The sequence below is a fragment of the Crassostrea angulata genome, chromosome 6 (assembly GCF_025612915.1).
Source record: "Crassostrea angulata isolate pt1a10 chromosome 6, ASM2561291v2, whole genome shotgun sequence".
In the NCBI taxonomy this organism is placed as follows: Eukaryota; Metazoa; Mollusca; class Bivalvia; order Ostreida; family Ostreidae; genus Magallana; species Magallana angulata.
Window position 1 is genome coordinate 27386317 of NC_069116.1, and position 25899 is coordinate 27412215.

General features: G+C 32.6%; 1 protein-coding gene across 1 annotated transcript; it reads left to right on the top strand.

Moving 5' to 3' along the window:
* The first annotated feature begins 1102 nt into the window (after nucleotides 1–1102).
* On the top strand, nucleotides 1103–25676 carry LOC128190732 (galactose-specific lectin nattectin-like). Its single transcript, XM_052862879.1, has 4 exons — nucleotides 1103–1354; nucleotides 14690–14790; nucleotides 14895–14994; nucleotides 25015–25676. The coding sequence occupies exons 1-4, from the start codon at nucleotides 1198–1200 to the stop codon at nucleotides 25245–25247; spliced, it is 591 nt and encodes a 196-aa protein (XP_052718839.1). The 5' UTR covers nucleotides 1103–1197; the 3' UTR covers nucleotides 25248–25676.
* Nucleotides 25677–25899: the final 223 nt, after the last annotated feature.

Sequence of the window (25899 nt, forward strand, 5' to 3'; positions counted from 1 at the left end):
ACAACATATCATCCTTTTAGCAAGACATTTCTATTGATCAACCAAAATTTCAGTGTTAATCGTAGAATTATAAGCAAGATACATAGCTTGGTTTGTGTCTTGTTTTTGTTCATTTGTTTTGTTTATTACATTCAACCTAAGATTTTTAAACTTGGTATTTCCTAATCAGCATAACTGCATTTAAAATATAAACGAACTAAAGCATGACCTCTACTTTGTGTACAAACATCCAGTAGCATTTTGCACAAAGCTCTGTATCTTGCTTATAACTCGAAGTTTGACTCCCAGGTTAGTAAATAGAAATTTGTAAACAATTAAAAGAAGAGAAAAATGCACTAAAACAAAGAAAAAAACCTCAATATATTTTTCATCATATATATACTTATATATTTCTAGCAGCGACAATAATCTCCGTTTAGATTGAAATTGCTGAGCATCTTAATAAAACATGTTGCATTAATCAACTATTACGTAGATATCGTACCGAATTACATGTACCAACATAATAAATAGAGCTCTCTAGTATTCTGTAATATGTCAGTGCATCAGATTTAGCGAAGGTATATGTAAACAATCAGCTGTCTGATTTACTGGTCTACACGTAAAAATTTTAAATTCTAAAATAAAGACGATGGTTCCTCTCAGGTTAAAATAAAAAGAAACTCAAACTTAACCCACCGTCACTAATGAAAATGTCAACGCATTGAAATATAAACCTCAATTTACTTCACATAAACGGCACAAATATATTTTGGATATATTCCCTTCTCATGTTAACTGTTGCACAACAACCAAATTAAATTCATCTCCGTTCAACTTCAAGATGGCTGCTTCTGATCTCTAAACTGGTTTTCGATATATGAAATATCGAGCCCGAAGTTAAAGTGATTGACCCCATTCTCTTTGTCTTATTATTACTTTCGTAAATTACTAAAATTTGAAAGAGAATTAGCCCTTAATTTTGGCAATTTATATTTTCCTTCCCATAAGGATGATTTATGCTAAAGTACGTTGTATTTGACTCAGTATTTCTTGAGAAGAAGATTTTCAGCTCATGTGAGCTAAAAAGTGTCTACTTGAATGTAAATTTAGATCCTGTATGATTATTACTTCCTTTCTCTGTAATATTGTTTATTGACTTGGAAGATACAAGTCGCATATTTACCGTTTATACATTGTATACTTATTGTCAATACGATGAGGAACCGTTATATTGGTGTAACTCTCTTGGCCGCTCTTAGTTTTACAGCTTGTCAACATTTATACTCTAGAGAGATGGCAGATGATCATGACGAAGTCCTTCGAATTCAATATGAAATAAAACAGCTCAGAGGAGAACTTGTTGCCATCAAGGGTATGTTAAAAATCAATACTTTTACAAATCCGTTCAGTTAAATAGCTTTTAATTAGGGATAGATATTGCCAGAAAAATCATATTGCGATATTTGGTGGCATATTGCGATAAATATTGCAATATATTGATTATTTTTTCTCGTAAAGGTTTTTAAAGACTAGTTTTCATGTATTTTCATCATTAAACTCAAAGTTAAATAGCAACTCTTTAATCTCATTACGTAACATTAAATAAGTGGAAACAAAATACATGTATATATTGTATAAGTGCACTGTAAAAGAACACATAAGTACATGATTAGTTTTTTGACTAGATGTGAGAAACAAGAGGCCAATTGGCCTTAACGGTCACCTGAGTAGCATATATCCCATACACAAACTTGTCATAGAGTCTCATATATGCATCTAATTAATTAGGTTTCATACTGGAGTAGAACAATTATAAATTTGTAATGACCACCACAATTCAAAAAGAACTGTGAAACCTATAATTTTGGTGAAAAACTAATAGATCTGGTCTATAAAATCATGAATTCAGTTTTCCTTTCAGGTGTGTGGGAGTAAAGAAGATAATTTTTAACGTTTAATGCATTAACATCTATACATCCATTTTGGCCCTGCCCTAGAGTCAAAACCCATTCTAGAGGGGACATGAAAATTAAAATTTCAGTAGAGGACTTCCTGGTTAACATAATTATTAGTCAGTTTTTTTTATACAGATGTGTGAGAATAGAGAAGAAAATTTTTAAACATTATATGCATTAACACTATATTGCCATATTGCCCCCCCCCCCCCCCATGTCCTGAACCCCTGACCCAGGGACAATGAATTTCACAATTTAGGTAAAGGAGATTGTGGATATCATAACCATGTATTCAGTTTTTTGCCCACATGTGTGGGAGTAGAGAAGAAGATTTTTTAAGATTTAAAACATTTTTACTATATACCATATTGGCCCCACCCTAGAGCCTGAACACCTAACAAAGGGGTCATGAATTTCACAATTTTAGTAGAGGGCCTCATGGACATCATAACCATGCATTTAGTTTTCAACAAATATATATGATAGTAGAGTAGAAGATTTTCTAAGATTTAATACATTTTTACTATTTGGCCATATTGGCCCCACCCTAGAGCCTGAACCCCTGACCCAGGGGTCATGAATTTCACAATTAAGGTAGAGGGCTTCATGTACATCATAATCATGCATTTAGTGTTTAACAAATATATATGGGAGTAGAGAAGAAGATTTTCTAAGATTTAATACATTTTTACTATTTGGCCATATTGGTCCCACCCTAGAGCCCGAACCCCTGACCAAGGGGTCATGAATTTCACAATTTAGGTTGAGGGCCTCATGGACATCATAATCATGCATTTAGTGTTTAACAAATATATATGGGAGTAGAGAAGAAGATTTTATAAGATTTAATACATTTTTACTATTTGGCCAAATTGGCCCCACCCTAGAGCCTGAACCCCTGACCAAGGGGTCATGAATTTCACAATTTAGGTTGAGGCTTCATGGACATCATAATCATGCATTTAGTTTTTAACAAATATACATGTATATGATAGTAGAGAAGAAGATTTTCTACGATTTAATACATTTTTACTTTATGGCCATATTGGCTCCACCCTAGAGCCTGAACCCCTGACCCAGGGGTCATGAATTTCACAATTTAGGTAGAGGGCTTCATGGACATCATAATCATGCATTTAGTTTTTAAAAAATATATATGTTAGTAGAGAAGAAGATTTTCTACGATTTAATACATTTTTACTATTTGGCAATATTGGCCCCACCCTAGAGCCAGAACCCCTGACCCAGGGGCCATAGATTTCACAAATTTGGTAGAAGGCTTCATGGACTTAATAACCATGCAACCAGGTTTTTCCTCACATGCGTGGGGTAAGAGAAGAAGATTTTTTGAAAATTTGGCTTTTTTTGCATATTTGGCCCCGCCCGTGGCACTCCAGTAGTGGTAGAGCCATGAATTTCACAATTTAGATTCTTCTTACCATAGAGATGCTTCACACCAAAAATGGTAACGATTGGTCTGGTAGTTTGTAAGAAAAAGTTAAAAATGTAAAATTGTTAACGCACGACGATGGACAAAGACCAATTGCAATAGGTCACCTGAGTGACTTAGGTGACCGAAAAAACAGGGTGTTGCTAAAACGCAGAACGGAAAACGGAACGGAAAGCGGAACGGAATGGATTATGAAAAATGTTATATCATGTTATTTACTTTATAGATGTGTTAAACAAGCTTAAAACGATATACTTCATGTATTTTTTTAATATTGTTAAAACTGTTCTCCATATTCAAATTTTTTTTTTTTTTTTTAGAAAATGTATGATTTTTTTACAATTAACATTATGTGCTTTGATCACTAGTCCCAGTTTATCAAACTAAACAACATTTCCAGCTCTCTATTTTGAATTAGTTGAAGGAATTTAGAATCACATAGGTAAACGAACGCCGATATTAGAAGAATTTTAAGGAGGCTTTGCAGTACATCTAGAGCATTAGTAATCTAATGAAATGATTCTGTTTTCGATTAATTATCTTTAAAATAGCGAGACAAAAAGGTTAGCAAACAGATGTTGCAGCAAAACCTCTTAACAATGAAAGTGGATGTTGTTCGTCGGTCACATTATTGATATCAATAATGCTATTAATAAATTTTTAAAATAGTATGGATCACTAAAAATTCAATGTGGATGAGGGTACATCATGTTTGATTTTTTTTTTAAAAATAAGTATAAAATCCCAAATAAGTTTCGAAGTCACGAAAAACACAACCAAACGCTTCAACCAACTGCCCTACACTATTTTTCCAATAATATTCTAAAAGGAAAGTATTTTAAAAGTTATTTTAAAAGCTTATTTAATAACAATGTGTGTACATTTCATTTCTCCGTTTCGTACTTTATTAAGCAATGATTTAGTTGAAAGACATTCGTAGGAATGATATCAAATAATTACGCAACCTTTTGATAATGATTATTTATCAAAGTACTGACGGGAGTTGATTTTATCGATTATCATTTATTTTTAAATCAACTTATCTTGCGCGGCAATTAGTTTCTAGTCTGTATTTAAATTACGCACTTATTATTGATATGAATTTTAATTACACTTTTCAGACAAGAATTTAGAGAAACCCCATATGAATCATGTTGTGTAATATTTAAAGATAGATTTCAAACTTTGTTTTAGTAATCGAAACAATTCTAAAAATTGTATGGATCCAAGCACTATTGATATTGAACTCCAGTCTCGTTCAACCAGACGCTCAGCTGTCTCCGTTAATCTCCTACAAGCAAGATAGTCTCTCTGTTTGTCGGAGATTTACGGAGACAGCCGAGCGTCTGGTTGAACGAGACTATATTAAACTCTGGTGTAGGAATACATGAGTCTACATAAATATCTAAATTGTTATATAATATATAATAATTATATATAATATATATATAATTATATAAAATCTTATTATTTTCAAAGTGTTTATAGATAAGTTTCCTTGAAAAACAATGCTTTAGCATTCATTACCTCGATTTTTTCTATTTTATTCAAGAATTAAGACTTGTCAGCGGTGATGATTTGTGCTTAGGTCCAAACACTGCTTCACTTTCGGTTTGCCAGAGTAACTGCATAGGAGAGTTGATTAAAATCAACCTCCAATAAAATATAAATAGCGTTATAAAGTAAAAGTTTTGTTCAATCTATACAATATTTAAGCGATAAACGTCATACTATTTTTCCGTTCCGTTCCGTTTTCCGTTCTGCGTTTTAGCAACACCCTAAAAACATGACTCTCACAAATAAGTGGAAACATGATACATATATATATATATTGTACATGTATTAGTGCACTGTAAAAGAAGTAGTTTATCATAAGTGCATGACTACTCTCTTTTTGACTAGAAGTGTGGGGAGAAAAACACGACTCAAAAAAAATTAACAAATTTCATGTAAAAATATCAATTACACTTTCATGTTCTTTTTAAAAAAAATGAGATAGTCAACATGCTTGGGCTTTAAGGTAGATCGTTGGGAAGATAAAATGTCTCCAGCTGGGGTGGTCATTGATGGGTGCTTACTTTTTTTATGTGCGTACAAATTTGTAGTTCCTCCGGAGTATTAACTTGGACTTTACACAACTTGCAGACAGCAACATTTTGTACAAGTGTTCCATTCTTTTGAATCAGTAGGAAGTCTTTCCAGATTTTGGCTTTTGCTTTGTTATTCTTTATATAAGTATATAATAATAACTTCGGAATGGACATTTTTCCGGCGTTGCGCACCCCTTTCCATTCAAAATATCGACCAAGGTTTAGTACCAAATGGTGGTTTTTTTTATTCTAAATAAATTTATGGAAAAAAAGTTGAAACATTTTTAGATAGTTTTTTTTAGATATTTGAACTTAAAAGTTCCAACCCCATGGGATTTTAGCTTGGAAAAAATACCCCACAGAAAACCCCATGGGGTTTTGCAATTAACCCCATGGGGCAAGAAACCATTTCCATGAAATTATTTATGGGGGAAAAAACCACTATTCCCGAAAAAAATCAGATGGGGTTTTTATCCCCATATTTAATGCTAATGTTTGGTTTTTTCCATAAAAACACCCTAAAATCAAAAAGATATGGAAAAATTGGCGTGAGACTTTTAAAATTGTTCTTTCATTTTGGTTCTTTATTTGGCGTGCATAACGTATTGATTGAGAAGTATATATACGCCTACATCAAACAAAGTCAAGCTATAAGAGTAAAATTATCCTGTTGGTTGTGAAGTTAGCGTTTTTATTGCAAAAATATTATGTCCAATACAGCTTACAGGATGCTTCTAATTGTTCACTAATTGTTAACTTCAAACCCGAATGAAGCGGAAAAATATGTATACTGTTTAATCTAAAAGGGCATAATAACCACTTAGTTTGGTATTTTTAAAGGTCAACCAAAATTTAATCCTAGTTGTCATGTCATAAGCGATAAACTTTGTTATGTTTTGTTTACATTTTATTTTATATACTAGAAAAAAGTGATGTTTCAAGCTAGTTCGTTATAAAGAAAAATTAACAAATTCTAGTATTTGTCACATTCATTTTCGTTTTAAACTTGCTGTTTAAGATTTAACGCCTAATATGTAAAACTAAGACATGATCTAGCAATTGTTTACATTACAAAGGATCTCGCTTGTAACTCGACGACTGACAACATTGGCGGATTATTGTAAAAACCCATATGAAACATTGTTTTTGTCTAAAATAAAAAAATAAAATAAAAATTGTTCTTCTGAAAACGTGACAGTGACTCTTATAGGTCAAGGGGGGATACTTAGTACAAACCGAAAATGATAATAGATACTTAAATGTTCAAGGAAGGGATATACTGAGTACAAACCTCAAATGATAATAGACACTTAAATGTTCAAGGAGGGGAAATACATAGTACAAACCTAAAATGATAATAGACACTTAAAAGTTCAAGGAAAGGAAATACATACTACAAACCTGAAATGATAATAGACACTTAAGTTTTATGACATCACTCTTCGCCTGGACCCATTCAAGTCATATATTGGGCCTCGAGTGATTCGTGCAATGACATCATTAATTATACGAAAAAGATTATTTCTTAAAAATAAAGTGTTTTATTTATTTAATATTGGATCTCGTAATCATGATTGTTATTACTCTGCACAGTCTACCGAGATTTTCTAGAACATTTAATATTCGTTTATTTTAAAGGGGCATGGTCACGATTTTTGTCAAATTCTATTTTTCTGTTTTTATTATTTACAATGCTTTAGGAATGCATTTCTAGTAACAAAATCAAATTTGATTGCCAGTCGTAGAGTTATAAGCAAGATATAGGGCTTCCACTTCTTTGTCATGTAAACAACGCTCGTGCCCCGTTTTTGTTTACATAGATTCAATATACCCTTAAAAATCTTTTTTAAAGAGGCATGGTCATGATTTTGGTCAAATTCTACTTTTCTTACTTACAATGCCTTAGGAATGTATATCTAATAATCAAATGAAATTTGACAGTCAGTTTTGAGTTATAAGCAAGATATAGTGCTCCAGATTCTTTGTCATGTAAACAAGGCTCGTGCCCTGTGTTTTTGTTTACATACATGAGGTTCAATATACCAGTAAATAATCTTTTTTCAAGCTGATTTAACTGTGTTTTTATTCATTTCAAGCAAAAATAAACAGTTCCTAACGTTCAGCATATTCGTTGAAGGTCTAAAATTGGAATTTTCTCTTTAACATTTAAATTGTAAACAGAAGCTTTGTTTACATTGCAAAGAATTTTAAGCTCTGTAACTCGCTTTTAATTCAACAAATGACACTCAAGTATTGGTTGCATATTAAGAATGCATTACTGAGGCATTGTAAACATTAAAATCGGAAAAAACGATTTTTGACCAAAATCGTGACCACGCCCCTTAAGCTCATTTGTCTATCTTTTTTTTATTTTGAGCATGAAGAAACAGTTTCTAACGTTTAACACATTCAATTTAGTATGGAGGGTAATCGTGTTCAAAAATCCAGACATGTAAACCTGTAAATCCAAATATGTAATCGTGTTGGTTTGTGAGTCTTACTATGATTGAGTGTAATTTTGATCGTATAACCTATAAAACTCAGGCATAAACACTTCAGAGTTGACAAAGTAGTCCTTCAATCTTATTTTTCTTACAGATGCTTATTTGCAGCTATTATTTACATGTTACCTGCCACTATAATACACACTTTCCATCTGTAGTCTCTGCATTGGTATTTCCGTTATCTGAAATATCACGGTTGACAAGTTACAAATCGACAAATGTAAAGTCTACAAGTTTGTCGAATTTTGACATGACCATATATGGAAACAGTGACGTCACCGATAGAAAAAGGCTAGCTGCAGGTAAAGGCATGCTATAATCGCCAGAATAGGGACGGAATTGATAATAAAAAAATATATAGACCAATAGTCATATTATATCTGGATAACAACATTTCTTAGAAAGTATAATTTTTCGGAAAATCAAATTATGAGATTGGTGTACATTTTATCAAGAGAATGTATTAAAGATGCGAGTGAAGAATTTGATCGGCTTCAGATATCTTCTTAGAACTGAAAAAAATGACATAAAATGACTTTGTTTGAATATACGTGTATATTATAGATATACACACATTTTATTAGAGTACATGCAACAAATTGTTTAAGTACAGAGCTGAATTAAGAAAATATCTCCAAAAGCCTCCTAATCGCCACCACAAAGTTGGGACAAGAACCCCTAACCCCACCCTCCCCTACGAAAAATTACACGGGGTCCATACATAAGATACATGTAACTGTCGTAAAATTAAAATGTGAATAAATTACTTTTAAAAATGTTTCATTTTGCATTGTCGGCAATATATTGGGAAAAAAGCCTATCATGCATATGAAAATTGACATTTTTTTTATTTCAAGCAATTATTACGAGAGATGAGTATGACGTCCTGAACGTCGGTTCAATACAGACTCACTTTGTGAAATTTGTCGATCAAAATTTTCTGAAAAGCTATTATAATACAGCTTTAATGCCACTTATGAACATATACTGTTAACCATAAAGCAGCTACTTAATTTTGTAAAATTATCGTCAATACAGTATATATTTTCAAATATTTTATGCTTAAAACTGTACCAGTTCATATACGATAAAATTTATCTGACCCACCCCGTTTCAAAAACAAAAAAAACAAGAGAAAAGCTGTCCATGTGACAGCAAACCGGGTTTTCTTTTCTGTGAACAGTATTCATAATGCATTTGTCAATCCTGAATTGGTAAATACTACCTATCCAAAGAAATGGGGTATTCTATATGCATTTTTTCCATAAATTATCAGAAATCAAAATCTTAGCAATTTGCATACCTCTGATATATGTATAATTGATCTGCAAGAGAACAACTTCCTATCTTGAAAACTGTTCGAGGAGTTATCGGTACAATAAGGATACCTTTTTGGCACTCGCCCGCCCGCCATTTTCACTATTTCAATAATCGGAAAACTCGGTTTAAAATTCTCTCTCAAAATTCTATATTTATGTAGCAATAGAGCTACATGGGACCTCATGGCGGTATCTGAACCCCATGCCGCTCAAAATATACTTACCCACTTTGGAAAATTCTTGATCCGTCTCATTTCTAGAAAAGAGTACGCATTAACTTATATTCCAGTTTAAATTACATGTCAAATTATTTCAGAGAAATAAGATATTAGGCATTTCTTTTTAACCTTTATCGTATAATACCATGAGAATTATATTACAGAAATTAGCAAATTCGTCACATCGGCAATGATTTTTATATACATGAACCTCTTATTGAGGCCAGTTCAGTAAATAAATTAATTCATATTGCGTTAAATCGCAATAGTTATTGCGTTGAAATGCAATCTTTTGCGTTTATTTGCAATGTAGTTTGCGTTTAAATGCAAAAGATTGCGATAAAACGCAAAAAGTTATGCGATTAAACGCAATAATTTTGCGATTAAACGCAAAGTATTGCTTTTAATCGCAGAATTATTGCGTTTAAACGCAAAAACTATTGCGTTTAAATGCAAGGCTATTATTGCGTTTAAACGCAATATATTTTGCGAATAAACGCAAATTTTTTGCGATTAAACGCAATAATTTTTGCAATTAAATGCAATGATTTTGCGATTAAACGCAATGATTTTTGATTTTTATCACAATCAATTCATTTGCTTACATAAACACTTAGTATATGTACCAAGTCCTTGATTTGATGGCAACACTTGACACATCACAAAGACTCAATTTCTGGTTTTCACTTGGATTAACTTGGGTTAATGAAATAGTAAGCTGTCATAACTTGAAAGCATAAGGCCCTTCTAAGCAAACCTATCCTGAAAAGAAGGATCGCGCTATAAATAAATACAAAAGAAAAAACAAGTCTTTGCTTATACTTGTTTCCAAATTCTTCCTTAAATTTCCGCGACCCTCGCAAGCATGAGTATCAAACTTTGTTCACTTTATAAGCATGCTTAAAGGACAAACCTTAATAATTTTCAAGGAATTCCTTTACATATTTTTTAAGATATCGTTAAAATTACAACTAAGAAATTTTATGTACCACTTCCGGTTCGTGAAGGTAAATATTTCAAATCAACAACTTGATATTTTGTTGGAGGTAAGCCCTGTAAAGGTAAGAAGCAAACATTTTTGAAAAAATGGGGAGTTGAAAGGATGTCCAAAGTGAAAAACTGAAGCAAGCAGGGGATTAAGTTCACCCTATTTTAATCGAAACAATCAGCCGTCTGAGCCGAATTTCGAGTTATATTTAACGAATTACCTAGAGAAGAACAGGTTCATAATTCAGAAGAGACTTTGACAAATATCGTCAACATGATTAATCGAGAATTCATTTCATGTTAATCGCTGAAGATACATACATGTATATGTATGTTACTCTTTTTAAAATTACATGTTAACTCGAATTTTCTCATAGAGCAGACTATAAATCGCAAGATCTTGGCTACGTTTTCTTTTCAATATGAAACTTAAATTTGCCTACACTAATTGTCTTCATGCGTAATTGTATGTCACTGGATAAAGATAATTTATTAAACTATATTACAAAAATTTATCACGTTTGTGGTGTTTTTCCCATAGTAATAGGAGCAATTGTACAACCACTTAAATGCACCCATCCCCAATAGATACATACAGAGCGTGCATGGGAATAGGAATAAACGAAATATTTTAATTCAAATGGTTTTTAACAAGTTCAATATTTGGTCTCTTCAATTACATGTTTATTTCTAAATTATGCATCCCCCCCCCCATATTTTCATTTCGCGTGGGGATGCTCCGCTTTGCGGTGCCCTTGTTCCTTTTGTTGCAGATGACTGGAAGAAATTACATTTTTTAATGTTTTATTTCAAACCAGGGCGTGGGTGTGTAATGCATCGTCTTTTTTTCTAAATTTTGATCTTTAGGTCAAAATTTTATCACTGTCCCAAATAAGAATTTCATATAAAAGACAAATAAACCCAATCCCAGAATCCAGCTTCCTCGTTTTATGCATACATCATTTATTCATATAGACGTTCTTACAATTTGCTCAGGCCAAAATTAAAAATATTTATATTTCCCCTAACGCGACCGACACAATTAAATCCCGCCGACTGAATTGTTTTTTTCACCACATTGAAAACACATTTTTTTTTATAAAGAAACCTTATTTTACCCAAAATCGTTTTTAGACGACCCACATCGTTTTCGTGTTCCAATCATTTTGAAAGCCTCGATCATTAACATGGGCGAAATACTCGCATAATAAATATTTATGTTTCCCCTAACGTGACCGACCCAATTAAATCCTGCCGACTGAATTGTTTATTTCACCACATTGAAAACACATTTTTTTTTTTATAAAGAAACCTTATTTTACCCAAAATCGTTTTAAGACGACCCACATCGTTTTTGTGTTCCAATCATTTTGAAAGCCTCGATCATTAACATGGGCGAAATACTCGCTTAATATTAGGTAACTTCGCCGGAATTTCCTCCGAAAGAGAATGTGTTCTGAGTTTACGATGGTGTAAATTAACCCCAGAGACATTAAAATGATAATCATTTAATTCAATAGACGTTTCCATGGCCTCAGTTAACCACTGTTGTGATTGATCGATTGTCTTATCTTTTACGTGTATAAAAACGAGTAAGGCAACATGTAGTCTACTGTGCATTGAAGATTACAAACGATATGTTTATTACTTTTAGTGTTGATATCAAAATTAGTTGGTAACTTGTAATTAGTTAATAACTCTACCAAATTAATGCTAAAATAATCATAAAACCATATGCCTACCATATGTTATCTTAAAATTTAAAATGATCCTCTACACAATAGTTGGTCAAAAGGTTGGACTAATACCTCCAAAATACACAGAAGTACAGAGATTGATTTTATTTAGATTGAATAAGTTTTTAAACCTTTTAGAAGTTGTTTTATTTTTTTTATTAACTTGCTTATAAAGTTTAATCCAATTTTAATCAAGGTTGGATCAGTGTATATCATCATTCCTGTAGGTTATGCTGTATAAGATATTGACAGTCTTCCTGATGTCAAACTTCTTCCTACTTTTCTGTTAAGGAGAAATTAATCTCCCAAAAATTAGGTTGGTACCTGTATGATAAAAGACTATTTACGTTTTGAAAAAATTAAACAGTCAAATTTCAAATCAACAGATACAAAAGAGTTGGTTTTGGTTATGACTATTATTTAAATGAAATTGCATGTAGGCTTTACAAACATCTTTAGTATCTAATTTGGGTTAAAATTTCCTTGTCAAAGAAGAACATTCTCTGCAAGTGTGGTGATTTTGTGTAACCTCACTGTTGTAGAATCATTAAATATGACTTCATAAATATTTACATTATTTTATTATTTACATTTATTACATTATCTTTAGTTTATCAAATATTATTGTTTTAATATACTTTTAGACAAAATTTATATACCAAATATTGAAAAATTAATCGACACTTTGAAGTAGGTACATGATGACCATTAAAATGATATTTAAATATAGGTTTACATGTACATCAACATACAACTGATAATGAATGTATTCATGCACCTCTAGTCATTGAATCAAACATGTTAGAATTTAAGATGAACAATATCAAATTTTGAATCCGATATTAAAAATTTGTTTTACATTCCATCAGTACAAGTATAAAAATTAGTTTTACAGCTGGTCATATTTTTTTTAGTTTTGCAATTAATTAAAGAATTGATTTATTCATTTTCATTTATAATTTATAATGTATTTTATATTGTGCCCTTACAGAAAAAAAAATTATTTACCTACCTACAATGTACCTACCCAACTTCAAAATTTAGGGTCGGGTTAGGGGAAACATAGATATTTTTAATGATGGCCTCACGGTTCACAACTTAATTCATAAGTTTTATTACCAACCTGTCGTGGTATTAATATTAAATATTATGTAATAATTTTTAAACGTGTACGCAGGGGCTTAAAACACGCAGGTTGATTAATTCACGTGGCCGAAAGTGTAGAGTGAGTTACATGTAATCATCGGGTAGATACTATGGAATAACTACTTGCATATCTAAAACCTAAGTTGTCATCCAGGATTACAACTTTGGTTTAAGGTATGCAAATAGATAGCAATTTTATTTATTGAACATATGTAAAAATCTCAATTGCTATGCATACCATAAATAAGTTTCAAATAAATAAATTTACTCTTTACGTTATCATTCAACATTATTCATAGAAAGTGAGTAATTTGACCCAAACTCCTAATGATCCGCCAAAGCGTGTCCACCTCCTTATTCTCATTTTTAAAGCGCTATGCATAGCTCAGCGCTTTATTATCGTTAGACTTCTACTTCCGCTGCATGGAATAACCGCCCCCTATGAGCAGAAGTTTACATCATTTAAACTGGTTAGGGAACAATTTGCAGGAGTTAGTGCACATAACTGCACGGGCTATTGTGAATTTAATGTATGGGGTTTACATACATCATTTCAAGGACTGCCACGCAGTGATGAGGAAATATAGTGCGAATACAAATTGTTATATACACATATCTGTTATATACATGTACATACAGAAGCTGGGTTAGCGCTTTTCAGTACTTTCAGTACTTTGATTGCTATATCGGGGCTGGTTTGTCGTAAATAAGAGTATGTTTTTAATTTACTTTACAATAATTACCTGACAGGTAAAATTCAAGTAAATCATCAATTCAATGTGTTGAAATATCAAAGAAGTAAGCAGTTTGTCTGGTACAGGCATTTTGTAGTTTAATGGCAAAATGTCTTAATTCATAGATATAGATACTTTAAACAATAAAAGGTGGAGGTAACAATCAAAGGAATCTCGGGCTGAGGCACTCAGATGACCGTCCAAGGCATGTTAGCCTCTTGTTGAGAATTGTATTATATTTTCCATGTGTAAATCCCAATAATTACGGGGTGTGGCATTTGTGAAATTCATTATAAAGGTTCCCATTCCCGTACAGGTAAAGATATTCCTAATTTGGACATAAGAGGCTAAAACGTTTATGTAAAGAAACTGAAACTAATTAAAAGTTTCTGACCTATCGACAGTGAATGATGCGAGACAGCAGACAAAAACTAAATGGAATCTGCATTCCAATCCATAATAAATATAATTGGTTGTAAAAGCTTCGATAAGTTACAATGACATGTTTAGAATTAATGAAATTTTATATCAACCGATCAATAATATAAATCTTATTCCACTATTGTAGCACGGTTCCCAAAACAGCATTCTTGTCCACCACATTGGACTAGTTTTGAAACATCCTGTTACTTGGTATTGAAAGAAAAGAAGATGCACGAAGATGCCGCTGTAAGTTAATTTGCATGGTTGTAAAGCTACTCTATTGGCTAATTATACAACATCAAAGCAAACGTATATTACCAGCTAAGCAATCTATGTAGCAATAATTTCAGATGCACTGCATACGATATGGTTCCAAATTGGTGGAAATCGAAACTGCGGAGGAAAATGTGTTTATAAGAAATAATCTACTGGGGTCGTCAGATGACAATGGTATGTTTTTGTAATGTCGTTTAAATTTTAATTCAGCTTTCCCTCAATTATAGTATTATCATCAGATGAAAATATTTTCTAACTAGGTAGCTGCATTAAATGAATCTAAAGCCTATATTTAACTTATTTAATCTGCCTACATTTTCTAATCATGTAACATTACATTCATTTAGAGCCCCTTTCTAACACCAGAGCCCCTGACCCAGCTGCCATGACCTTCATAATTTTTAAAGACGCATTCTTCCTGTTCAGTACTATGTACTTATATTCATTTGCTTAAAATTCACGAGCAAAGGAGACGATTTTCAAATAGTTAATGCATTTCTCTATATATTCATTAAAGCCCGACCCTAACACAAGAACCCCTCACCCAGGGACCATGAAATTCAAAATTTTGGAAGAGGCATTCTTTCTGGTCATAACTTTTTACTTAGTTCATCTGCTAAATATCAAGGAGCAAAGATGATATAAATTAATGTATTTTCTTTATACATGTATAATCATTAGACCCCTGTCCTAACACCAGAACCCCTGACCCTGGGGCCATGAAATTCACAATTTTGGAAGAGACATTCTTTCTCATCATAACTATGTACTTAGCTCATCTGCTTAATATCCTGGAACAAAGAAGAAGATTTTTTAACAATGTATTTTCACTATAGAATCATTTGAACCCAACCCAAGCCCCTGATCCTGGTGCCATGAATTTGAACGAAACTACAAAAACTGCTTTGGTTGTCATGATATCGAAACTTTGACAGACACCTTCACTAGCTTTTCTAAATATGTATTAATCTATTTCATTACATTTCTTCAGCAGAACAAAAAGATTTTAATCATAATATTCTTCCACAAGACAGAACCCCTACCTTAGGTGTCATGAAATTTGGCATTTTGGTCGTCTTTCATTTGCAGTCAATTTCTATTCAGTGTTACAAGACGTATTTTTAGACATTGTATGTTAATACATTATATAATTAACACTATATGATCATTTTGGCCATGCCTTGCAGTAGGAACCCCTGAACTAGGAACCCCTGAACTGAGCTCGAGGAAACACCCCCTCTCCCTGAGAGATGCATGTACTGAGAGTGTTTATTAATTCTTTATTCAAAAATTCCTCTAAACGAAAATCCACTTGTGGTTTATAACTTATGAAGTAAAGAAATAAAACACATGGAGCACGAAACTGGCTAGCAAAACCCCTACAACTTCATAATTGAAAATTAAGTTTAACTCGGCTTTAATTTAATTCCTATTTCATCAATGTACAAGGTCTCCGATGACAATCTTCCCATTCTTCCTATCCTTGTCAGTTTGTCTCTTTTTTCTTTCATTGCCAAATCTGTCAAACCTAATGGTATACATGTACCTATCTTTCTCGTCGTCGCCATTGTTGTTGATAGACCGAGATGGATGTCACGTGACCCATTTAAAGGTGGGGTATTCAAATCTTTTGTATTTTTTACCGTGCCGGTAAAATTTTAAAAAATATTTTTTTTATTTCTTTTAACTTTGTAATGCGGTTGACTTATAAAGTCATATCTTTTAGTAAAGAAATGAAGCAAATAATCAGATCTTATTATTGTTAAAAATAAAAATACGCCACATATACCTTTAACTGTTTTTACATTAGGAGTCTGAGCAAATTTAACTTGCGAGTTTCATGAATTTAAAAAACAAGAGGCCAATTGGCCTTAACGGTCACCTGAGTATCATATATCCCATACACAAACTTGTCGAGGAGTCTCATATAAGCATTTAACTAGTGGGTATTGTTTTTTTACAAAAAAACACATGTCTCCCCTTCTCCCCAAGGATTGTAATATGGGGCAAATTTAACAAATATTATTCAATAGTACACCTAAGTGTATTATTATTGTTCTTTGTTTAAAGTTTGAAGTCCTTCTGTCAAAGCATATTCAGGAGTTGAACAATGAAGTTTTTTCTAATTTGACTTTGAAATAAAATTTTTAGGTCAAGGTCAAAAATTTTGGTAAGGTTCAACTAGGTAATATACCATCTATTCATGATACAAGTTAAAAGTCTGTATGTTAAAGGAGTCTTGTGTTATGGTCCCGACAATATTTTTTATGAAAAGCTTGACCTTGAAATACAAAATAGGTCAAGGTCAAAACTTTTGGTGGCGTGCACTCCTTCTCAATACCATATACCTATGTTCCAAGTTTGAAGTCTTAATGTCAAAGGGTATTAAAGTTATGACCCAGACAAAATTTTATTACTTTTTTCTTAATTTGACCTTGAGTAAAACAAGGTCAATGTCAAATATTATTCAATAGTACACCTAAGTGTATTATTATTGTTCTTTGTTTAAAGTTTGAAGTCCTTCTGTCAAAGTATATTCAGGAGTTGAACAATGAAGTTTTTTCTAATATGACCTTGAAATGAAAATTCTAGGTCAAGGTCAAAATTTTGGTAAGGTTCAACTAGGTTATATACCATTTATCTATGATACAAGTTAAAAGTCTGTATGTTATAGGAGTCTTGTGTTATGGTCCCGACAACATTTTTTATCAAAAGCTTGACCTTGAAAAACAATATAGGTCAAGGTCGGAACTTTTGGTGGCGTGCATTCCTTCTCAATACCATCTACCTATGTTCTAAGTTTGAAGTCTTAATGTCAAAGGGTAATTAAGTTATGACCCAGACAAAATTTTATTACTTTTTTCTTAATTTGACCTTGAGTAAAACAAGGTCAAGGTCAAATATTATTCAATTGTACACCTAAGTGTATTATTGTTGTTCTTTGTTTAAAGTTTGAAGTCCTTCTGTCAAAGTATATTCAGAAGTTGAATAATGAAGTTTTATTAAATATGACCTTGAAATTAAAATTCTAGGTCAAGGTCAAAATTTTTTGTAAGGTTCAACTAGGTTATATACCATCTATCTTTGATACAAGTTAAAAGTCTGTATGTTAAAGGAGTATTGTGTTATGGTCCCGACAATATTTTTTATCAAAAGCTTGACCTTGAAGAACTAAACAGGTCAAGGTCAAAACTTTTGGTGGCGTGCACTCCTTCTTAATATCATCTACCTATGTTTTAAGTTTGAAGTCTTAATGTCAAAGGGTATTTAAGTTACGGCCTGGACAAATTTGGATGAAGAAGAAGAAGAATAAGAAGAATGAGAAAGTCGACAAAAACAATATGTCTCCCCTTTGAAAGGGGAGACATAATTAATTAGGTTTCATTCTGAAGTAGAAAAATTATAAAGGACTATATTCGATATGGGTTAATTTCTGCCCCCAACTTTAACCAATTTTTAAATAGTGTCGTATAAAAATCAAATCTCCATTTATCAGTGTACAGAGGATGCCAGTCACTTTTATCTTGAATTTAGTTATCATTACTCATTCGTTGTTTATCTATGACGTCACCTAAATGACCCAATTCCTTCAATTTTGAAAAACATGAAAATATTGTCATTTTTTCTTTATATTTTGGATGCGGAAGTATAGAGCGCAGGTCTGCTCAAGTACGATTTTAACCACAGGGGCCAAGCTCGCTTAAAGGTGCCTCGCTACAACTTGAAATAGTTTCTCAAATCAACAGAAAATTATTTGATTATGATAAAAAGCATGATGGATAAGAAGTATATATGTCAAATAAGCGAAAAAATGTGCAATTTTTAGATAAAAAAATGATATTTTCAAAAATTTCATTCAGTAAACATAAACAAAATTCCCCGGCGGATTCGAACTCATGACCTGCGGTTCAAAAGCCTGATACTTTAACCACTGAGCTATGACGATATACATCTGATTCGATTGATACAAACAGTTTAACAAAACATTTCAATCGCCATCTTGTGACGTAGTGTCTTAAAAAGTATGAGTCTCGGTGTAGTGAAGTACCTTAACATTAATTTCAATGTAACCATAAATAAAGAAAGGGGTCGAACTCCGACCCAAATAAAAACTACCAGCTCGCTTCAAAAGCCTAATTAATCAATTATTTTTTAAAACATTTGCAATGTGCGTGTATTTTTCAGAGAAGTAATGTCTAAGATACACTCATGTCGAATTTCAAGTTGATGGGTCTTAAAATAGCGGAGATATACGTCATTATTCTCTCGAAGTCGTCAGTTTATTTTTACTTGGACATTTACCGGTCCAGGGCTCATGATGGGATTTTGCCTATGACAACAGCAGTATTGCAACAAGTCGAGAAACATTCGCACTAATCTTTTAAAATCTCACATCAAACGCACGCTACTTACATCCTTAAATTCCGATAAAATTCCTGAAACACTCTCCAAACTGAACTTTTATTCTGCAGCCTCATCAACTTCTGACCAGACCGGCCATTGTGATAAAAAATGATAAACTGAATTTCATTGGTTAATATTCCTGATTGTCCAATCAGAATCGGTCTTTCTTGAAGACGTCAAAATGGCTGGCCCTGCCAGAAGTCAATGTGGCTGCAGAATAAAAGTTCAGTTGGAGAGTATTTAAGGAATTTTATCGGAATTTAAGGATATAAGTAGCGTGCGTTTGATGTGAGATTTTAAAAGATTAGTGCGAATGTTTCTCGACTTGTTGCAAAACTGCTGTTGTCATAGGCAAAATCCCATCGTGAAAATTTCTTGGAAATAGAGGAGTGTTAAAAAAAGTGGTGTCACTTGACATGTGCGCAGTGTGAAGATACTTAAGCCACGTGCATTGGGGCGTGACGAATCCTGTCTAACAAGCAATGTCGATAATATTTGAAAGTGAATTGGGAAGTCAGAGTGTGTATACCAGCTACCAATGGGGGTTAGCAGGTGAAAAAGGTGTGAAACTCAATTGACAGGCGTAATCTTTCTACTGCATTTATCGGAGTACCATTAAATTTAACCACCCGGTTAAGGTGTAATATCCCTCTACTATTGAAGGTTCTACATGCAGGTTTTACATACAGTATATATGATTAATTACCATAGTTTCTAATTTTTTAGAAAAGGTTTTCAGTTTTATATTTTGTACAAGATAATTGTATATGATTCCATATGTTTTAGAATGCTAAAAATGTAAACCAGAGCATTTTGTTATAACACAAAAAGATCAAATGAAAGATCTTCCAGTAATTGGCATACTTTTAATATAGGGATGTATTATTTGAATAAAATGTGATACTGTTCTTTTTCAAATTTTGTTTTCCCATATCTGATCTTTCAGAATAGAAAAACCTGATTCAACTTTAAATATTTGAAATGTTATAAGTTTCACATGATGATGATTAAGTCTAGAGTTTGCAATTGTCTTAGTATGTTTTCCCAATTATAATTCATTAACCTTTGTGAACGAGCTATTAAGGTATTCAATGTATAATGAAAGGATATTGAACAATGTTGAATCATTTTAAACTAGTTCAATATGTATTGCTAGATAACAATGAAAGTAAAATGAACCAAATTCACATGACTGACGACATATAAGAAGCCGGTCATTTTACACCTTAACATTTTTTAATGAGTTATCTCCCCTTGATGAAAAAAAGAAAGTTTTAATTTCGTCAAAATATCTGCGGTAAATGATTCATTTTATTTCATATTTTAATAGAGAGAAAGTTTATGTATGTATTGACCAAGAGAGTTTTAAGAATTTTAAGCTACTTGTTACAATATCTTAATAAAATATACGTTTCCTCTTAAACGGAGATATTCCATCTGAGATTATCTGGCCCAAAATATCAAACACGTATTATTCATGTACTGTTCTAGTATATATAATTATGTTATATTTGGGGGAAAACGATGCATTTGGGGATGGGAAAACGGGGGGTGGGGGTATAGATATTACCTCATAAAAATTTTATCAATATGATTAGTTTCTTGTAATTTTTTGTGAAACTTTTATAACTTTTTGTCCCCCCCCCCTCCCGTAAAAGTCGGGGTTCAATTCGTTCTGTTCAAATTTTGTCTTTTAATACTTGAATTTAAATAAATGTCGCCTTTTTTCAGCACAAAATGGGACCCATACCGCCTCCCTTGTTGCTACATGCCTTGATAATTGTGAGTTATCAGAAAGAAAGTGGGAATATTTAGAGGGACATTCCACCTTAAATTAAAAAAAAATACAGTTAAACCGTGTTTTATGGTAAAAACAGACCTTTCAGATTTGGAACACGAAATTCCAGATATGTGGAACAAAATAACGTATAAACAGGAGGCCAGTAGGCCTTTACGGTCACCGGAGTACTATAACCGACACACAAAATTGTGGAGGAGTCTCATAAATGCATTTAATTGAGTTTCATTATGAAGTAGAAAATTTTATGTTGCAATGACATCCACATCCGGGATCCCTGCCCGAAATATTTAGGAAAGGACTCTTAATCCTATAGATAAGCACAAGACCTATCACGTATAACATTGTGACCTGCTACTGAAAAGGTGCAGAGCTTCCATGTAAACTATTTTTCCCAAGTATGTTAACATTCTAAGAAGGTTTTATATTTGAATGTTTTCAAAGATAAAGTTAAACAAGGTGGCTTTTATACTACTTATTAATTCTACTTGTTTATTTAAAAAAAATTAAAAACTCTTTTTGTTTCAAATGATAAAATTACTTGCATAACTATTTTGGTCATAGAACTTCTTATAAATAATTACATGATATTTAATGATTAATTACTAAATATGAAGCAAGGGAAGATAACTCCATTAACTGTTATAATCCTCTTTCTTGAACTCTTTTCAAATGCTTTCACAATATCTTATTGATAACTTTGATGGACAGCTTCATTTTTTTCTTTTCTTAACACATGAATTAACTCATTTCTTTCATTGACATTCCTGAGCAGAGTAAAATTATAAGACAAATACATTACCTCCTCCCTCCCCCACTACCCAGCCATGACCCTTTCCTTACATGCAGGTTATTATGACAGGATATATTTTTTCTAAATATGCAGTTAGTTTTTATTCCGTGTTCTATGTCTGTAGAGAAGATTTTTTAACATATGCATTAACACTATAAGGCCATATTGCCCTCCCTCACGACCTAAACCCCTGACCCCTGTGGCAATGCATTTCAAAATTTCGGTAAAGGAGTTCTAGACATAATAACCATGCATTCAGTTTTCCCCACGTGTGTTGGAGTAAAGAAGAAGATTTTCTAAGATTTAATACATTTTCACTATATGGCTAAATTAGCTCCGCCCTAGGGCCTAAAAGCCCTGTCCCAAGGATCATGAATTTAGGTTAAGAAGTCCGTGGACATTATAACCATGCACTCAGCTTTATTCAAATATTTATGAATTAATACATTTTCACTATAAGAACAAAGTGGCCCCACCCTACAGCCTGAAACCCTGACCCAGGGACACAGGCACTTGTTTCTGAGAAAAAAAAAAATTTACCCTATGGTATAATAATAACACAAGGTATCTAACTCCGAATGAGGTAAACCACCCCCTCCCGTGTGTTGCAGTCGTTTTCGCTTTTATACGAAATGCAATGCAAAAGTGTTTAGTACCATTTTCTTCTACAATAAATTATCTAAACAACCATATATAGCATGCTTACTTTTGTTGTATTCTAATGTGCATAATCTGCGTCAAAACATGATAGACTCCAATTGAACCGTAGGCACTGACATGATAGTATCGCAGAGAATAGTAAATCGGATTCTGATTGGCTAGGAGTCGGTTTCTAAAATAACACAGGAAAACTGAACGAGTTATTTATAGCCTCGAAGGGAAAACATTAACATGGATGCCAAACAAGTCGCGGCCGTAGAAGTTGTTATAGAAGGGCATAATCTTCTTATATTAGGACAGAGTGGTACGGGGAAAAGCTATTTAATCACTAAAATACGTGAAAAGTTTAAAAACTCTGGAAAATGTATAGCTGTAACAGGAACTACAGGCGTGGCGTCCCTGAACATCGGTGGTGTGACAATTCACTCGTGGTCGGGTATTGGAGATGGCAGATTTTCTAATGAAAAACTGCATACGAAAATTTTACATGACGAACATTTCGTAAAATACAAACACAACATACAGAAAACAGATATTTTGATCATCGACGAGTTGTCCATGCTTTCCTTGAAACTTTTTAACCAACTAGAATATATATGTAGAACAATTCGAGCAAATGACAATTACTTTGGTGGCATTAAACCCCCCCCCCCCCCCCCCAGTTTCTGTAAAAAAAAAAGTTTGCCCAAAGTTTATTTAAATTATTTAGGAATACCATTAAACTTATATATGTGGCAAACTTTTTTTTCACAGAGTCAGTTAATTGTCAGTGAGATTGACAGGCACTGGGATTAAAAAAAAAACCCTCCTTGGTATTATACAGAATTATAAGCATCGTATGCTGTAGGTTTTTTTTTTTAGTAAAGTCAGAACCGAGTGGCTGTGATTTTTTAAATTGCAAAATACACACAGCTCATTGTAAACTATGTAACGTTAACATTAACTATATTGAAAAAAAATGTTTTTGTACTTTTCTTTATATGTGTAAGCTGTCTATTATATAGTTATTCATTTAATTCATAGTTAAATGTTGTATTTAATTCATACCATGAACAAAATCCTTCATGCTCCATTGTGTTTCAAATTCTACCGCCTGAAATGTTTTCAAAATCCACTATCCGGTGATTGTCTTCTTCTTTCTTTGAACGCAATGAAAATTCCCGAGGTATACCGAAAACCTTGGAATTCACCAATAGCTAAAAATAGCAGCTAGCAGTGGCTGATCATCAATTCATATTTAATTAGCGAAACGTTTATTTTGCAATATTTTATTTGATTTAAACATCATTAGTTTTTTGCAAATTTTAGACACTGAAAATGTTTTTTAAATCACGTTATTTTATTTTTTTTATTCTCTGCGATACTATCATGTCAGTGCCTACGGTTCAATTGGAGTCTATCATGTTTTGACGCAGATTATGCACATTAGAATACAACAAAAGTAAGCATGCTATATATGGTTGTTTAGATAATTTATTGTAGAAGAAAATGGTACTAAACACTTTTGCATTGCATTTCGTATAAAAGCGAAAACGACTGCAACACACGGGAGGGGGTGGTTTACCTCATTCGGAGTTAGATACCTTGTGTTATTATTATACCATAGGGTAAATTTTTTTTTCTCAGAAACAAGTGCCTGTGCCCAGGGACCATGAATTTCACAATTTTGGTAGAAGGCTTCATGTACATCATAACCATACATTCAGTTTTTTCCTCACATGTGTGGGAGTAGAGAGGAAGAGTTTTGAAAATTTGGCGGTTTTCATATTTTGCCCCGCCTGTGGCCTCCCGCGGGAGGTAGACCCATGAATTCATAATTTAGATTCCTCTTACCATAGAGATGCTTCACACCAAAAATAGTAATAATTGGCATTGTAGTTTTCAAGAAGTTAAAAATGTAAAATTATTATCGCACAGACGCACGACGACGGACGAAGAACAATGGCAATAGGTCACCAGAGTGACTCAGATGACCCCCAAAAAAATCTGTATCCAAATAAAATCGTCCAATCACATTTATTCTGATAAAAGGTACATACGTGCGCATAGAACGCAAACCAGGTTTATTACCAAAAGAGTTTTGCGTCTGTACACAACTCATGTTCAAAAATATGTACTGTCGCAGGGGATGCTCCGCTTAGCTTGTTTGGATATGCACTTTCAATGTGTCAAAATCTTAATCATATAATTGTATACTGTGGTTTCATCAATATTCGTTGAATACCAATTTTCGTGGATTTCGTTTTTAAGTTGATCCACGAAATTAGATGTTCATTGAAATGCAATTTCTATTAACATTTTGTATTGATGGGGTCGTTGGCCACGAATTTACATATCCTTGAAACTGTAATTTTCACTTTATCCACGAAAATTGATACCCTTGAATATTAATGAAACCACAGTATGTTAATTACATCTGTAAAATTGAAGTGTGAAGTTAACATATTTGTTTTGTAATTATGATATTAATCTTTTCTTACCCGTGAGTTTATTTGATTCTCTTAGAAATTGATAATTGCTCAATTATTTGTTTCAATAGTCCATTTTTGGACTGGTGGAACAGATGCTGACGTTGAGGGAAACTGGATTTGGTCAATGACAGGAAAACCCTTTACAACGTTCGAAAGCTGGAAAACTGGTGAACCAAATAATGACGATAGAGGAAAGGAAGAACATTGTCTGGAGTATACAAGAAAACTATCCAAAACTTGGAATGATGCAGTATGCAACCTTACCAAACCATTCATTTGTGAGAAAAATGTTTTCTATTAAAAAGTTGCGCATCCATTCAGTTGTGAGAAAAATGCCTTATTTTTATAGTATCTCCTGTCATCAATTCAGTTGTGTGAAAAATGCTTTCTAAATGAAGAATTGATGCGTATCCATTCAGTTGCGAGACAAATGCCGTATTTTTTATTTCCTGAGTGTCTGATCAAAATGAAACAAATGTATAGGTGTAGGATTCTAAAAATGCATAAATCCTGGTTTGATTATTTGGGTATGAACATTTTTTATCTTATGAATCATATTTATATGAACTAAATCCATTGGTACATGTATGTGTTTATGTTAGTTCAGCAATCGGATAATTGAATTTGATAATAAAATATTCTTTATAATGTTCATCTTTACAATAAGGAGAATGGGTCACAATCATATTGGAATGAACTTTCTTTCGAAATAAACAATGAAATCAAATAACCATTATGTATTTTTGTTTACAATTGTAGTCTCACAACATTGCTAAGTAGGTTAAAGGGACTTGGACACGATTTGAGCTCAAAATTTTCAAAATTCATTTTTTCCACTTTTAATGTCTAGAATGGTTGATATGGATATTGTTATTGCTTCCTCAAAATCTTAAAGTCAAATATTGAGTAACAAGAAAAATACAGAGTTTGAAGTTATTTGTTCAGTAAACAAA